The sequence below is a fragment of the Neolamprologus brichardi genome, chromosome 1 (assembly GCF_056152115.1).
Source record: "Neolamprologus brichardi isolate AB-2024 chromosome 1, ASM5615211v1, whole genome shotgun sequence".
NCBI classification, from domain to species: Eukaryota; Metazoa; Chordata; class Actinopteri; order Cichliformes; family Cichlidae; genus Neolamprologus; species Neolamprologus brichardi.
The window spans coordinates 44,388,276-44,404,711 of record NC_142104.1 but is presented as its reverse complement, the minus strand read 5'-3'; the positions used below and the strand labels follow the sequence as shown (position 1 = coordinate 44,404,711).

General features: G+C 44.5%; 2 protein-coding genes across 2 annotated transcripts in view; both read right to left on the bottom strand.

Annotated features, from left to right (window-relative positions):
• Positions 1-16,436, bottom strand: part of lrrk1 (leucine-rich repeat kinase 1) — a 93,585-nt gene that overhangs the window by 48,628 nt on the left and 28,521 nt on the right. Inside the window, exons 12-16 of the mRNA XM_087843037.1 lie at positions 10,284-10,354; positions 6,587-6,716; positions 4,424-4,536; positions 3,939-4,153; positions 3,348-3,512 (exon numbers count right to left, since the gene is read on the bottom strand). Of these exons, the coding sequence (XP_087699163.1) occupies positions 3,348-3,512; positions 3,939-4,153; positions 4,424-4,536; positions 6,587-6,716; positions 10,284-10,354 (694 nt within the window). The remainder of the gene's footprint in view (positions 1-3,347; positions 3,513-3,938; positions 4,154-4,423; positions 4,537-6,586; positions 6,717-10,283; positions 10,355-16,436) is intronic.
• On the bottom strand, positions 10,982-15,076 carry LOC148106531 (uncharacterized). The gene is made up of 4 exons (XM_087841213.1): positions 14,612-15,076; positions 13,751-14,149; positions 12,812-13,426; positions 10,982-11,077 (listed from the first exon to the last, which is right to left on the bottom strand). The coding sequence occupies exons 1-4, from the start codon at positions 15,074-15,076 to the stop codon at positions 10,982-10,984; spliced, it is 1,575 nt and encodes a 524-aa protein (XP_087697339.1).

Sequence of the window (16,436 nt, the reverse complement as noted above, 5' to 3'; positions counted from 1 at the left end):
ATATTATTGCAATTTTTAAAATATTTTGCGATATTCAGATTCTGTACATAAAGGTAAACTTTATCAATATTCATTTTCTCTAATATCAAAGTCTCACACTCAGTCTTTCTCTCATTTCAGTTTTATTGTTGACAAACTGAACGGTTTGTATTACAGTCTAGTCCAACTTAACTGAATCAACCATCTGGTACAATTATAGCTATTCTGAACTATGCAGTTTATGAAAACTATGCAGCCCCTTCAGCAACTGAAGAATTTGAAAGTAAATTAAAACAAAATATAATTTTACATTAAATAAAAAACGTTTTAAACTTAATTAAAATAAAACATGTCTTAAATTAAAATAAGTAAACTGTCATGTTTATTGCTGCCAAAAACAAGTTAAACACATTTGGACAGTGAAGGAATGTCAGGATTCTTGCTCAGAAAAAGGATCAACATGCTCTGAAGTCAGAGCACAAAAACCTTTTTGTAACAAAATATCGATTTCTGCTGTCCCTGTATCCATACATTATTAGCAAACAAAACATCACCATGCTACACAGTATCCATTTTTCCCCCACCCCTACAAGCCACATACATTTGTTAAAAATCTTGGGCACTAACTAAACCTGGAATCAACACACCATACGCAGCTCTGCTGTTGCTGCGGTCACCAGTCTGACTGACACGTCTATCTGGAGTAAAATTTATTTTCTTCTGTTTTATAGCTAAAACACTTGGAAAACATTTCACTGTGGTCAAAAAAACAAACAGAAATTAAAGCTGCAAGCAGCGTTATGAGGGCCCTTGCACCCCGGCCCATCGAGCCACGCCCAACACCTAAAACCAGCATGTCCGATCTGATGTCACATTGATGGAATTCATGCATTTAACCACCAGCTAACATTTCATCTCATTCAACCATGATTATAGTCGTCCCACAAGGTGGCGCTCTAACCATTACTGACAAATGGCATAACAAACATTTCCGAGCTCGAGTCTCATCCCACCTGCGACGTTTGGGAGAGATTGGACATTGTGTTTCTGAGTGACAGCAGATTACTGCTTTTTGGCGAGTGATTGAAACTCCACGTGCCGCCATGACCACCCCGTTGCCCTGAACGTAAAAAGCTTCGCAATTAAACATCACAAAGGTCTTTAGAAGCCACGCACTGGAGATCGTGTCAATCTGATGAAATCCCTTGGAGGAGTTCGTCAAAGAACGGTGCCTGAAAAGAGGGGAAAATGTTGCCAAAATTACACATTAATTTTAAAATGGCTGACTTCCTGTTGGATTTGGGATATTGCTCCAAGAGACTTTTTTGTACATCTCAATATCCTCCATAAGCTTACCAGGTTTCAGACTCATACATAAAACACAGAGCAGGAGCTGATGTTTTGAAATGTTTTAGGGGGCGCTGCAGAGCCATTTTGTGCTATTCAAGGAAGGTGATCAAATAACAAAAAAGCCTTCATCACATTGAAGCTTTGGGCCAAATTTCAAGACTTTTTAAACTTTCCAAGCCCCTCAAAAGCCACTTCATTTTTCATGGTGAACCGCGTTGCCACTAGGGTGCGCTGTTCAGGTTAAAGTCACAATTTTCGCACTGAAGCATCATGAGGGACAGATGGCAATATTCACCGCTTTTGAGGTGTCCACAATGAACCTGTGAAAATCAGTACAACAAAGTGTAAGATATGACATTCCCTGTTGCCACTAGGTGGCGCTCTGCATATTCCTGACAATGGGCACATCAATCTGTTCAGGGCGGGTCTGACATCATACCTGTAAAGTTTGGTTCTGATCAAACTGGATTTCATTGAGTTATACTAATTTGTTTCTCCATGGCGAGACATCAAAGTTTGCCATTCTGCTGGTGTCACACCCTTTTGCGAAGAGTCACAGTTTTCACTGTAACCCAAGACCAACTCCTTAAGGCTTTCCTGGAGAAATTTGAGGTTTCAGATGTCACCCATCACTATACTGTACCCCAAAGAGTAAAACATGACATTTCCTGTTCCCACTAGGTGGCGCTGTCCCTGATGTCAAATATGGCAGTTGAAATATGTTCAGGGGTGGAGCCTTATCATATGTGTGCTGTTTGGTCCAGATCAGACAATGTATGACAGAATGAGAGGCAATAAGATTTTCATGGCGAGTCATCGAAATTCGCCGCGGCGCCACGGCCTCACCGTATTGTGAAAACTCAAAAGCTCCGCAATTTAACATGGCCAAGGTGTGTAGTTGACACTGTCCAAAGATGAAGTTTATACAACCAAATCCCAAGGAGGAGTTCGCGAAAGTACAAGGCATGGAAATGGCAAAATCAGAGCCAAAATGTGACATTCAATACAAAATGGCGGACTTCCTGTTGGGTTTAGGACATTGCCATAATAGACTTTTTTGTTCGACTCTGAACGGTAGATATGTGTACCGACTTTCAAACATGTAGGTCATACCCATACCGGGGGCTCGCGTTTTTCATTTTTCTAGGTGGCGCTACTGAGGCAATTTTCCCTGGCCATGTCTGAGAAAATTTAAATACGTAAATTTTCACCAGACCTGACGCGTGTGCAAAATTTCATGAGTTTTTGAGCATGTTTAGGCCCTCAAAAGGCCGATTCATTTGCCGAAATAATAATAATAATAATAATAATAATAATAAACAGAGCAGATACAATAGGGCCTTCGCACTGTCAGTGCTCGGGCCCTAAAAATCCAGGAAGCCTAATGAGAGACTATCCTTCAAAATAAAATGTCAGTGAAGTCATGGAAGCAACATGACTGCCATGTGGTTCGTTTATTTAGTCAAAGAACAAAATTATTTTTCTTTAAACAGGAACACCTTCCACTCACTCTTACCACACACATGTGTTTATTCCAGAAAGCTCATCAGGTTCTTAAACCCAACGAGTCTTTTAGAAAATAAAAATGGGAAGGATCTCACCAGGGGATCCACCTGCCCAGTTAGGAGGTCACGGCCCTGAGTGTGCCTTCACCTCTACATCTTCTCGAGCTCCTCTCTCAGCCCTCATGTTCCTTCTTCCTGCTGTTGCTATCACGTGGTATAGCTATTATATCTATTACTACACCCTTCTTCCACCACTACTACTATGTCCGGTTGGTTAGCCATCACCAGTCTGCCCACCACAGAATCTTAAACTGGTTATTCTCAGCTACCCTTGGAGGGGTATCTAATTTGGACCTCTGGACTTCCACTCCATGCTCAGCAGAGATTACACATGTTCCTACATGTTGCTGCTCTATGACATCCACACTTTTACACAAATCTCTCTCATGCGCCTCCAGCATAAACATCCTGTATTAATTAATCTCTCACTACTGCAATAAAGAAAAAAATTACCTCTATGTTGAGCAGCCACGTCTGCAGGTTGGCCACAGCTTCCTCTCCCATTGCAAGGTTCCAGATGACCACATACAAAGCCTTATCAGTGAAGAAACACTGGTTCACTGTGGACATGCTGGCCTGACCACCAATGTCCCACACATTGAAAATCACAGAGTCTTTCTGTGGGCAGCAGAATGAGAGCTGGGTCAACTTTAAAGCATGAACTGAATTTGAGAAAAGGTGACGATGATCTCAGAACACAACTAACCAGTGCAAACAAACACTGTAAATAAGTTTATTGCTTTCATTAAAATTTAAAATAAAAGTGGATCCCTTTGAACCGAACCCCTTTGGTTTAACAGTCCAAAGAATTTCTTGTCAGAAATGATTTTCTTTCATGGTAGTGTTTAAGCTAATCATAGCACAGTATGACTCCTTCTCCACAGAGATCAAGATTAAGAGCGTAATCGAGTAGTTGCAGTGACCACAGTGCACTGAGTAGATGTTTTTATCTCTAAAATTGAGACCATATAAGGGTCATAAAATGATTAATAGAAATATCTGTGTGTGCGTGCATAAATACTACGTAATGTCTGTTTCCCTCACTTTGTTCTTGCCTCCACTGGGTTTATCCAGCTCCCAGATGGAGGTGGAGATGCTACATTCTGCTGGGGTGAAGGGGGAGGCTTTGCCAGTCTGCAGAGCCTCGAGGAGGGCTGACTTGCCCTGCCGTGGTGGACCAATCACCAGCATCTTTAACAGTTTACAACGCTCTGCTTTTCGAAGCTGCGCCCGGAGGAAAGCCAGGACCGATGCAGCACCTGCGAAACCAGAGTCAGAGAATATGATCACATCTTACAAACCCAGCACACTTCACTTTACTTTTAAATGCAAGGCTTAGCACTTATGCTAACCTTTTCAATTGTTCATGTACATTTTTGAATTTTCACTCCTTGCATGTGTTTGTAAGGCAACATATGATGAGGTAAGAACCAATATAAATGTTACGAACAACAGACTATAAACAAAAAGCCGGCACATACAAACCCCTCGATTAGACACAGTCATTTTGAAGATGCAGGTGCAAATACCTTCTTTTCTTATTTCCTGTGGAACATTAGTAATGTTGAGGTCTTCGATGTCCAGCTGCCACAGACTGGAGAGCTGACCAAGCTCTGTCGGAAGCTCCCGGATTCCAGGATTACTGATTCCAGAGAAACTACATTAGTCAGATTAGTCATATATACACACATATATATACACATGTATACGTATATAAATGTATATGTATATATAGATATACGTGATAGAACCTAATGGGCCACTGAATCCCCCTGTGAAAGTCCAAATATATAGAAAAAACATAACTTCTGCACAATTCCATCATTCTTCAGAATAAATGACATTGAGAAATTTGCTGTTTGGATGAAACAACTAGAAACAGCTGCAGGAGGAGAACTGGATTCATGTGTGGAGCCATTAGAGGGCAGATCAAACTATTGATATAGAAGACTGTCCCCAGAAATAGTCCAAACATGAAGGGGCACACAGTGAGATGGACTACCACATCCATACCATGTGAGAGATTATTTTCACTTTCTGGGCATGTTGTTCAGAAGAAGCGAGCTGTCAAAATGTTTGTCTGTTTGAGAAACAAACGTTGGTCTTTGACTGTAAACTAATGGGAGAGCTGCCGCTGACTCTGAGATCAGTTAAGACTTCGTATGGAAACACAGCTAGCAGTAGCAAGTACCTTTGGTGATTTGGCATTTGGGTGAGAGAAGGAAGACGGCATGTTGTGGAAGAGAGCCAGCAGCAGTGTGAGAGCGAAGTGCTCTAATAGGGTGATATGGTACTACAAGGTCACTAAGATAAGATGGGGCCTAATTATTGAAGCTCTTGTATCTGAGAAGCAGGATTTTGAATTCAATTCTGGATTTAACAGGAAGCCAATGAAGGGAAGCGAATACAGGAGAAATCTGCTCTCTTTCTAGTCCTTGTCAGGACTCTTGCTGCAGCATTTTGGAGTAATTGGCCTACTTGTAATAAATCCAGGCAGCGCACAGGTTGGTCAGCCTGGTCTTGCAGTGTTGGGTGACTGCTCTGTCTACCAGTAGATGGTGTTTATATATGTTTTTCCCCCTCTCGCCCCTGTGGGCGGTTTATCCTTCAAGCTCGGGTCCTCTACCAGAGGCCTGGGAGCTTGAGGGTCCTGCAGTATCTTAGCTGTTCCCAGGACTGCGCTCTTCTGGACAGAGATCTCCGATGTTGTTCCCGGGATCTGCTGGAGCCGCTCACCTAGCTTGGGAGTCACTGCACCTAGTGCTCCGATTATCACGGGGACCACCGTCACCTTCACCCTCCACATCTTTTCCAGATCTTCTCTGAGCCCTTGGTACTTCTCAAACTTCTCATGTTCTTTCTTCCTGATGTTGCTGTCATTGGGAACCGCTACATCGATCACTACGTCTTCTTCTGTTTGTCTACCACCACTATGTCCGGTTGGTTAGCCACCACCATTTTGTCCGCCTGTATCTGGAAGTCCCACAGGATCTTAGCTCGGTCAATATATAGGACACACATTGTGGTTAGCTTGAGTGGGAGAGTAGGTTGTTTGGGTGTTTTATGTGTGTGTCTGTTTTTGTTCGTTTTTTGTTGTTGTTTGGTCGCTTAGTTGGTTTTTTTAATGTTGTTTTTGTGGCTTGTCTACATTTTTATTCTTTTTTTATGGCTTGCAAGCAATATGCACCCCTGACAGATTTTTAACTTCTCTTTTGTTTGTGCAATATAAGATTGATTGGATTGGATGTTATTGGTCATGTGACCAACAGCTATATCACCTTTCCTGATGACACCTGTGGAGTGGTTCGTTGCACACTGACACCAGCCTCAGTCTACTCATTTTTAAGCCTTTCCTAGTTCTAAAAATCATCTCAAGGCTGTGATCATCCCTGCTTCTTGGGCATCTGTTCCTACCACACTTTTCTCTTCCAGTCGACTTTCATGCTTCGATGCAGCACTGTACACTACACTGCTGGGTACTGTTTAGACTTTGCATCTCAGGAAAATATACGTATGATTTTTCCCCTACAAAAATTGGTCTGTAACTGCAGTGTCTGACCTGCACATCCCATATATTGTTAACAAAAAAAACAATTTTGAGGTTTGTAACTTTTTAAAATGTGAATCAATAACAACAGTGTGAAATATGAGGAAGGACAGGTGGGGGTTGGCAGACAGACAGGTGAACTTACTTTGAGAGGTAGAGTTCAGTGAGATTGTGCAGACCACAGACTGATTGGGGAACACATTCCAGCTGGTTGTCATTCAAGCAGAGCACTTCCAGTGAATCACGCAGAACATCAGGGAACTCTAATGCACACACTAGAAGAACAGAAGGAAGATACAGTTTAACCACATACTATACTACATACACAATAGGGGTGGGGGAAAAATGGATACTGTGTAGCATGGTGATATTTTGTTTGCTAATAATGTATGGATACAGGGACAGCAGAAATCGATACTTTGTTACAAAAAGGTTTTTGTGCTCTGACTTCAGAGCATGTTGATCCTTTTTCTGAGCAAGAATCCTGACATTCCTTCACTGTCCAAATGTGTTTAACTTGTTTTTGGCAGCAATAAACATGACAGTTTACTTATTTTAATTTAAGACATGTTTTATTTTAATTAAGTTTAAAACTTTTTTATTTAATGTAAAATTATATTTTGTTTTAATTTACTTTCAAATTCTTCGGTTGCTGAAGGGGCTGCATAGTTTTCATAAACTGCATAGTTCAGAATAGCTATAATTGTACCAGATGGTTGATTCAGTTAAGTTGGACTAGACTGTAATACAAACCGTTCAGTTTGTCAACAATCAAACTGAAATGAGAGAAAGACTGAGTGTGAGACTTTGATATTAGAGAAAATGATGATTGATAAAGTTTACCTTTATGTACAGAATCTGAATATCGCTAAATATTTTTAAAAAATTGCAATAATATCGTATCGTGAGTTGTATGGTGATTCCCACCTCTAACACACAAAAGCACTGGGTAACTAATGGCCCGCCTACAGGAATGTCTTGGCAATGATGCTCCAGGTGTTCCCGTTTGCGCTGATATTAACACCAGAGGAGAATTTGAACTCTTCAGTCAATCAAGTAACTGGAGGCTATGAAGTATCGTGTGCCTCAGCAATAAGCAACCCTGCTCGGCAACTATATGTAGTCTGCCACTTTATTGCTGAGTTGCTGTGGTTGCTAAATGCTTCCACTCTGCAATTACACAACTTACAGTTAATCCTGGAATATCTAAGAGGGAAGAAACTCCAGGAACTGACTTGTTGCAGTGGTGGTATGCAATGACAGCTCTTTAGAAGAACCATTTCTTTCACAAATGTTTGTAAAGGTAAACGCCTGAAAACACTTGTCAACAGAAGTTTGGCCTACTTGTTGTGTGACAGAAACACCAGGAAAACACAGAGAGTGTCATCAGCGGCCAGAAGAGACCAGGATGCCACCCCGAGGATGTCGGCCTGTCTCTGAGCATCCAACATGAGTATGACGGAGAGGAAGGCAGTCACATCACTTAGTAATGACAACAACATTCTCATCCTTCTGGCAGACAAACGTTGGTGCATGGCTTTGCTAAACCAGAAGGACTATAATAAGAAAACTTTGTCAGTGCTAAGTGACAAAAATACTTATGAGCCCCTAAAAAGAGGCCCAGGTAGTGGTTACAGGATGAGGGTGATAGACTGTCTGAAGCAGTTAGAACAAGACAAGGCTGTCAACCGGACCTCATACCATAGGCTGTACCCAGGGGAAGCTACACCAAATATGTATGATTTACTGAAGATACATAAACAGGGTGCACCTTTAAGACCGATTGTCTGTTTGATAAACTCAGTCACCTATAACTTCTCAATTCAATTCAGATTTCTTCAGTTCTTTGCTACATAATTACAAATACATATACAGTGGAACCCCGACGTACAAAGACACCATTTAACAAAAAATTCACGTTACGAAGGCGCTTAACGGCAATATTTCTGCCCGTGTTACGGCAAAATGCCCGCGTAATGAAATCCGCTGGCTCTGATTGGCTGAGCCCAGAATGCCCAGAATGCCTTCTGAATCATGTGACAACCCCCTTGGCTTTCGTCCTTGCGCTTCGCTGTTCCACTTGAACGACGTATTGTTGTTCTTTTCTCGTACGTTATAAAAAGGACGTTGATATTAACTGTACATTTTGTAATTGTGTGAAGGAAGATATTTCTCATTTATTTTGGTCATGCTTAAACACGAATCTTTTCTGGCAAGAATTTTGTGTTTTTGTTGTTTCCTTTATCTTTTCTGAGTTCTCTCTTTGTTACGAGAAAATATTGTTTGGTTTCTTTAAGTACCCCATGCACAGGGCAACCGAATTTTATTTGATTAATTTATTGATATTATTGGCTAAATTTCATATACATAAGTCGAAATTTTCTAACACAAAACCTTTCAGTACTTTTTAAATGAAACCAAACAATATGTTAAAACCATAAACTTATGTTCCCTGTTCAATATCATGTGATTCTTTAATAAACTGTGTCTATTTTGTTTTTTTATACGAACCCCCTGACATTGTGTTTGCTATTTTGTATTTGTATATCTGTATTTTGTGCTTTGTCAATAAAACGTATTAAAAAAACAAAACAAACAAAACCCGACGTATTGTTGTTGCAGTTAGCAATTAGCCTATCGTTCACTCAAAAGGCACGATGGCTGCTTCGCCTTACAAAAATCTTTGACTAACGAAAGACCCTCGAGAACGAATTCATTTCGTAAGTCGGGGTTCCTCTGTATATTAGTGCTGTCAGCGTTAATCTCGTTAAAATGACGTCAACGTGGCAAATCTCTGTTAGCGAGTTAGCACAAATCGCCCGTGCGTGGGGCTGCACGAGGTCAATGCGTTAGTGCGTTAGCGCCGTCCAGCCCCTCACTCGCTAAAGGAGATTTGCTGTGTTAATGCGGTTATGGCATTTACGTCATTTCAACGAGATTATATGAACATGTTAAAAAAAAGTTGGCTAAAAGTATTTATATCCTGGGTAATGTTAGATATATATTAGATTACAAGACAATGAGAATATTATATTTTTCATTGTTTCTGCCCTATCTGAGTTATTGTGTTGAAGTATGGGGGAATACATATGTGACTAATATGAAACCAATATATTTATTACAGAAGAGAGCGCTTCGAATTATGCATAATGTTAAATATAGAGAATACACTAATAGTTTGTTTATAAAATCAAAATTATTAAAACTAGAAGACATAGTGAAATTACAGACTTTAACTATTATGTTTAGGGCAAAAAATAAAACACTACCTCTTAAGTTACAAAGTTTATTTGTATTGTGTTCAGAAGGAAGTTTTATTTTAAACACCGGTTTGCTCGAACCACACAAAGGCAAATGTGTCCAACAGTCACAGGCATAAGAAACTGGAATTCTCTCAGTGATCATCTTAAGTGTTGTACAAATGTTTCTCAATTTAAAATCTGCTATAAGAATAAAATGATAAACCAATATGAAGAAGTTTAAAATAATAGAATTTAATTGTAGAAAAATGATCCTTTTAGTTTGAGATTTAGTGGTATTGCTCATTGTTGAGTATATTGTTCTGTTTGCTTTGTTTTGTTATGTGCAGAAAATTGTCAGAGTGTAATTTTGGTCGCCTACTTGTATTATCACAGATAGGGGGCAGGTATCAATAAGAATTTATTCTTCTTCCTTTTCATGCATGGAAACAGTGTTACTTTAATTGAAGGGAAGGTTGTGTATGGGAATGAATTACTGCTGTACCATGTGTGAAACAAAACAAAATTAATTAATTAATAAATAAATTAACGCTGACAGCACTAGTACACACACACACACAACAGCTGGGAGATGACCTCTACCTGGGTCTGGGTCCCTCCTGTTCCACGTCGTCAGGAAGGCCAGTCTCCTGGATTTGGGACTGTCCTCTGTTCTAATAGACACATTTTAAAATACAATCAGCAGACCACTCATGTGAAGAACAGTGACTTTAAAAGTCAACAGCCCTGATGATTCACCAGAGTTAAAGTAGTAAATTGTTGCAGCTGTTCCTTTTCTTGTCTCCTCAATCACTGAGAATGGAAGATAAATGTATATGTTCATAAATCTCTACAGAGATTATAGACAAGACAAAATGAAACAGATTATACACCAGTGTCAGTTTTTAGGTTTTTATAATCATGTCATTATATATATCAGTATAACCATCTCAGAAACATATCATTACGTACAGCTACTTTCAATAATATTGATCATTTTTTAGACTCTTTCTCTCTGGTTAACCTTTCTTGTGCTGGGACCAGTATAAACACACCATTTAGTTAAACTACAGGAATATCTTAAAAGACAAAGACCTGCATAATGTTCAATGTGCTGCTTCTATATTCAGATAAATCTGAGATTATTTTACTTGGCCCTAGAAATCTTAGAAATATGGTATCTAACCAGATGTTTACATGGATGGCATTATCTTTAAGACCTCATAGTACCATAACCATGATGTCAGCTGCTTTACTTGTGGTTCCTATGATGTTTAAAAGTATTATGGGAGGCAGAGCCTTCAGCTTTCAGACCCCGAATGGACCCTGAGTTGTGCTGCAATAGCCTGATGCTGCTGGGGCTTCCCATGATGATCTCTGGCTCTCCCAAATAACCACTTATTACAACCAAGATATGCAGAAAAGAATACACATCATGTCGAGCCTTGGGCTGTGCTGTATTGTTGTGTTTTCATGTAAAACAGAGCATTTGAGTGAGCTAACCCCTCTTAAACCCTGCTTGTTGACGGCTTTCACACTTTCATATGTATTTGTTGACAAAGGAGTCATTACATCACAGTTCTTCTCCTTGTATATTTCTTTCTTTAATTATAGTCTTGTTTTCATCAGGAAAAAAAAGGTCACTGACAAAGACTATGACAAAAATTATTGGCCAATGAAATGAACACTGATCTATTCTACAAAGAATAAAAGCAGCTCTGACGGCAAAGTGATTCCAACCTGGAAGCAGCGAAGTATCCGTAACAAAGTGGCCGGTGAGGGCATACAGTATCTATAGCATATAGTAGTTTGTGAATAACTAGCAATGATAGCTATGATGCAAGACTGAAAGCATGTATTTCTAGTTGTTCCAACTAAATGTCTTCTGATGATGCATGCTTACAAAAATGCAAAAAAAAGTTTTTTCAAATATACGTTCTCAGCACAGTTGGAAGAACGTGGAGCAGATTTATGGAGACAGGCATTTAATCTAGGAGACCTGGACAGGGCCACAGAAGGTCTGTAACCCTTCGCATCCTTATTTATAACTGGAATCTGCTCCTTTGTGCCAGGAGGACCAGGACGAGGACTGCCTCAGCCCTACAAAATGACCTCCAGTATGTCACTGTTGTGAATGTCTCTGACCAATCAGAAATGACTGGCATTTTTCATTGAGTACCAGAATCGTTGGGTCCATCCTGTGCTTTTCCCAAACAAGACCAGGTTTATCCTGAGCACATGCGACAGAGGTGAAAGGTCAGTAGAAGCTGTGGTGGGTCAGTGATGGTTTGGGGATACGTATCCATGAATGGAAGCACAGACCTCTATGTGTTATGTGATGGCTGCGTGCAAGCAGGAGAAGGACCCAAAGTGCAGACTCCGGAGACAGAAAGTAACTCAAAACAGTTTTAATTTTAAACTCAAATGTAACATAACTGAAAATAACAAAATAGACTTACACCAGAGGACTGAGAAAAAACACACAGCTAAATAAACGGTAGATCGCGACAAAGACAAACTGAAACACAGGGCTTAAATACATAGAGGGAGCAATCAGGGAATGGACAACAGGAGGGAAACACAGCTGGGGCAAATCAGAACTGACGAGACAAGGAAGTGTAAACTGAACACACTGAGAAGAGACAGAAACCTTCAAAGTAAAATAGGAAACACAAAACACAGACTGAACAAAAGACACAGACTCACGTGCAGGCACTACAACAGAGGAACAGAGACGTGGGACCAGGGCAGACACAGACTGGACACGGGGATACAGCAGACAGGGGAGACAGCAACCAAGGATTACACAGAGACATAAACCATAAGACAGAACTCTATCAAAGAAACCAAAGACTAGAAATGATAAATAATATAATCAACTCAAAAGCCCTGGGTCAATGACCCAGGCATCCTAACAGTATCCCCCCCTAAAGGGCTGGCTCCCAGACAGCCCAACCCGAAACACCAAAACAAAAAACAACCCAACCAGGGTGGGCGGCGGGGGAACAGGACGGAGGGACCGAAATGAAACAAACACATGGAGCCAGTGACAAAAAAAATACAGGGAGCAAAAGCCCAAAACAACAAAACAACAGCACCGCGGCCCAGCAACAGCCCAAAAGAAAACAGACAAAAGGCCCATGAAAGGCGCAGAGGCCCAGGTAACAGTCCCGAAAAGGTTCAGGAGGCCGGCCCGGAGGCTGACGGCACAACAGTCCAAACCCGGGCAGTTCAGGGGGCCGGCCGGGCGGGAGGCACCGGCGGAGCAGGTCAGGAGGCCGGCCAGGCGGGAGGCGCCGGCGGCGACCGAGCAGGTCAGGAGGCCGGCCGGGCGGGAGGCGCCGGCGGCGACGCAGGTCAGGGGGCCGGACAGGACGTACAGGACGAGCAGGCCGGACAGGACGAGCAGGACGAGCAGGCCGGACAGGACGAGCAGGCCGGACAGGACGTGCAGGCCGGACAGGACGTGCAGGCCGGACAGGATGTGCAGGACGAGCAGGCCGGACAGGACCAGACGGCACGGGGACCTCAGGCACAGGCGAAGATAGACGGAGCGAGGCAGGACCAGGCGAAGACACGGGGGCCGGACCAGGCGACGCAGAGGCTGAAGCTGAAGCTGGACCAGGCGAGGGCGAAGACTCGGAGGCTGGACCAGGCGAGGGCGAAGACTCGGAGGCTGGACCAGGCGAGGGCGAAGACTCGGAGGCTGGACCAGGCGAGGGCGAAGACTCGGAGGCTGGACCAGGCGAGGGCGAAGACTCGGAGGCTGGACCAGGCGAGGGCGAAGACTCGGAGGCTGGACCAGGCGAGGGCGGCGCTGCAGGGAACGGCGTGGGAGCCGCAGGTGGTGGCGCTGCAGGCAACGCAGGTCGCTGGACGGGCCCCTCGGACCCTCCAGCGGGAACAGGAGGCTGGACGGGCCCCTCGGACCCCCCAGCAGGAACAGGCAGCTGAAGCGGTCCCCCGGACCCTCCAGCGGAGGCAGGAGGCAGGACGGGCCCCTCGGACCCTCCAGCGGGGGCAGGAGGCAGGACGGACCCCTCGGACCCTCCAGTGGGAACAGGCGGCTGAAGCGGTCCCTCGGACCCTCCAGCGGAGGCAGGAGGCTGGACGGGCCCCTCGGACCCTCCAGCGGGGGCAGGAGGCAGGACGGGCCCCTCGGACCCTCCAGCGGGGGCAGGAGGCAGGACGGGCCCCTCGGACCCTCCAGCGGGGGCAGGAGGCAGGACGGGCCCCTCGGACCCTCCAGCGGGAACAGGCGGCTGAAGCGGTCCCTCGGACCCTCCAGCGGAGGCAGGAGGCTGGACGGGCCCCTCGGACCCTCCAGCGGGGGCAGGAGGCAGTACGGGCCCCTCGGACCCTCCAGCGGGAACAGGCGGCTGAAGCGGTCCCTCGGACCCTCCAGCGGGAACAGGCGGCTGAAGCGGTCCCTCGGACCCTCCAGCAGAGGCAGGCGGCTGAAGCGGTCCCTCGGACCCTCCAGCGGAGACAAAAAGCTGAACGGGCCACTCAGCCCCTCCAGTGGAGACTGAAGACGGCTGGAGCGATTCTCCAGAACCCCCAGCGGGACCAACAGATGAAGGCCGGACGGGCCCCTCGGACCCTCCAGCGGGAACAGGCGGCTGGACGGGCCCCTCGGACCCTCCAGCGGGAACAGGCGGCTGAAGCGGTCCCTCGGACCCTCCAGCGGAGACAGAAAGCTGAAGCGGCCACTCAGCCCCTCCAGTGGAGACTGAAGACGGCTGGAGCGATTCTCCAGAACCCCCAGCGGGACCAACAGATGAAGGCCGGACGGGCCCCTCGGACCCTCCAGCAGGACCAGGTTGCAGAACAGATGAAGTGGGTGTGATGTCAGAATGTCCAGAGTCAGAATGCTCAAATGGAGCATACAATAAACAGTCACCGTCTCCCCCGAGAGGAGTTTGCTCAACTGTCCTGGAGTGGCGGCGGCCTGAACGCCGTTTCCTTCGGGATGAGGAAACAGGAACTGGTGGAGAAAAGGAGACCTCCCCCTCATCCTCTGACCACATAGCCGCCAGGAAAAAGGCAGGCGAACGAGGACCCGGCTGGTGTGGGGAGGGAGAGGAAGCCCGTGGCAGTGTAGAGACAGGTGGAGAGTGTGTGTTGTCCTGGGGCAGCGATTGGGAAGATGTAGTGAGTGAGAGAGCAAGCTCACCAGCCTTGACTTGCTCTCTCCAGGCAGTAATGGTGCCATCCAACTGAGTGTCCTTAGCAAACTGAGAGAGCTGAGGGTTATGACGAATGATGGCATCTACTGCACTTAGCCCAACTGCCATAGTCCGTAAATCCTGCGACTGGGCAATGCGGTCGAGCAGACTCACCATCCGCATCATCTCGCCGTCGAACTCCGAGGAAAAAGAGTCTGCGGGGTCCATGTTATGGTCGCGATCTTCTGTTATGTGATGGCTGCGTGCAAGCAGGAGAAGGACCCAAAGTGCAGACTCCGGAGACAGAAAGTAACTCAAAACAGTTTTAATTTTAAACTCAAATGTAACATAACTGAAAATAACAAAATAGACTTACACCAGAGGACTGAGAAAAAACACACAGCTAAATAAACGGTAGATCGCGACAAAGACAAACTGAAACACAGGGCTTAAATACATAGAGGGAGCAATCAGGGAATGGACAACAGGAGGGAAACACAGCTGGGGCAAATCAGAACTGACGAGACAAGGAAGTGTAAACTGAACACACTGAGAAGAGACAGAAACCTTCAAAGTAAAATAGGAAACACAAAACACAGACTGAACAAAAGACACAGACTCACGTGCAGGCACTACAACAGAGGAACAGAGACGTGGGACCAGGGCAGACACAGACTGGACACGGGGATACAGCAGACAGGGGAGACAGCAACCAAGGATTACACAGAGACATAAACCATAAGACAGAACTCTATCAAAGAAACCAAAGACTAGAAATGATAAATAATATAATCAACTCAAAAGCCCTGGGTCAATGACCCAGGCATCCTAACACTATGGAGTAGGCAGTAGCACAATGACTGCTATTAAGAATAAAGGTATAATCCCTCGACCTATTGTAAGAGCCTAAGCTGGTGCAGTGGGTCCTGGGCTCTGGAGTTAGTGTAGGACGATGCCTGGCCCCGTGCGGCAAGAGTTTGCAGGCAGTTCCTGATGGATGGCCCCCAAATCCAGTACAAATCCACCAGGTTGTCCCCCAGACTGTCCAGGAACCTTTTTAGGTTCTGGTCTAGATCTGGGAGGAGATCCTCTCAGAACCCACGAAGCTGAAATAGTTTTAAATTCCTGTTTTGTTACGAAACAAAGTGGGCGAATGAAGGGAATAACTTTTTCCAATATCCCCAAAAGTTGATTCTGTTCATCTGGACGTAGCGTTTTGTGGGAGAAACGTTTCGTCATCATCAGGTGACGTCTTCAGTCTCAGCTGACTGCAGGTTTCAATCTTATAAACAGTACATTTGCATAATGACTGAAACCAGCCCACTGAAGGAACAATGGGCTGTGAGGTCTTAATTATGCAAATTCTCATGACCATTGATCAACAACCACTGATCAATAACCATGAGTCCCATTCACAGAGAGTTGGGGAATGGCTGCAATCACAGCATGTAAGATGGTGACAGATGGACCCTTAGGCCCCCTCCTCCATTCAGAGATGGTCTTTCCCTTTTCACGTAAATGGCCTCCTTGACTCCGCCCTCAAACCAGCGTTCCTCCCTGTCCAGGATGTTACATCCTCATCATTGAA

Excerpts from the sequence above, each read along its gene's own strand:
- LOC148106531 (XM_087841213.1), bottom strand. The coding sequence starts at position 15,076 with ATGGACCCCGCAGACTCTTTTTCCTCGGAGTTCGACGGCGAGATGATG. Across the intron at positions 14,150-14,611 it reads GCCGCCGCCACTCCAGGACA|GGACCGCTTCAGCCGCCTGC; the intron begins GTTGAGCAAACT and ends GGAGGGTCCGAG. Across the intron at positions 11,078-12,811 it reads GCGCCTTTCATGGGCCTTTT|TGGTTATTTGGGAGAGCCAG; the intron begins GTCTGTTTTCTT and ends GGTTGTAATAAG.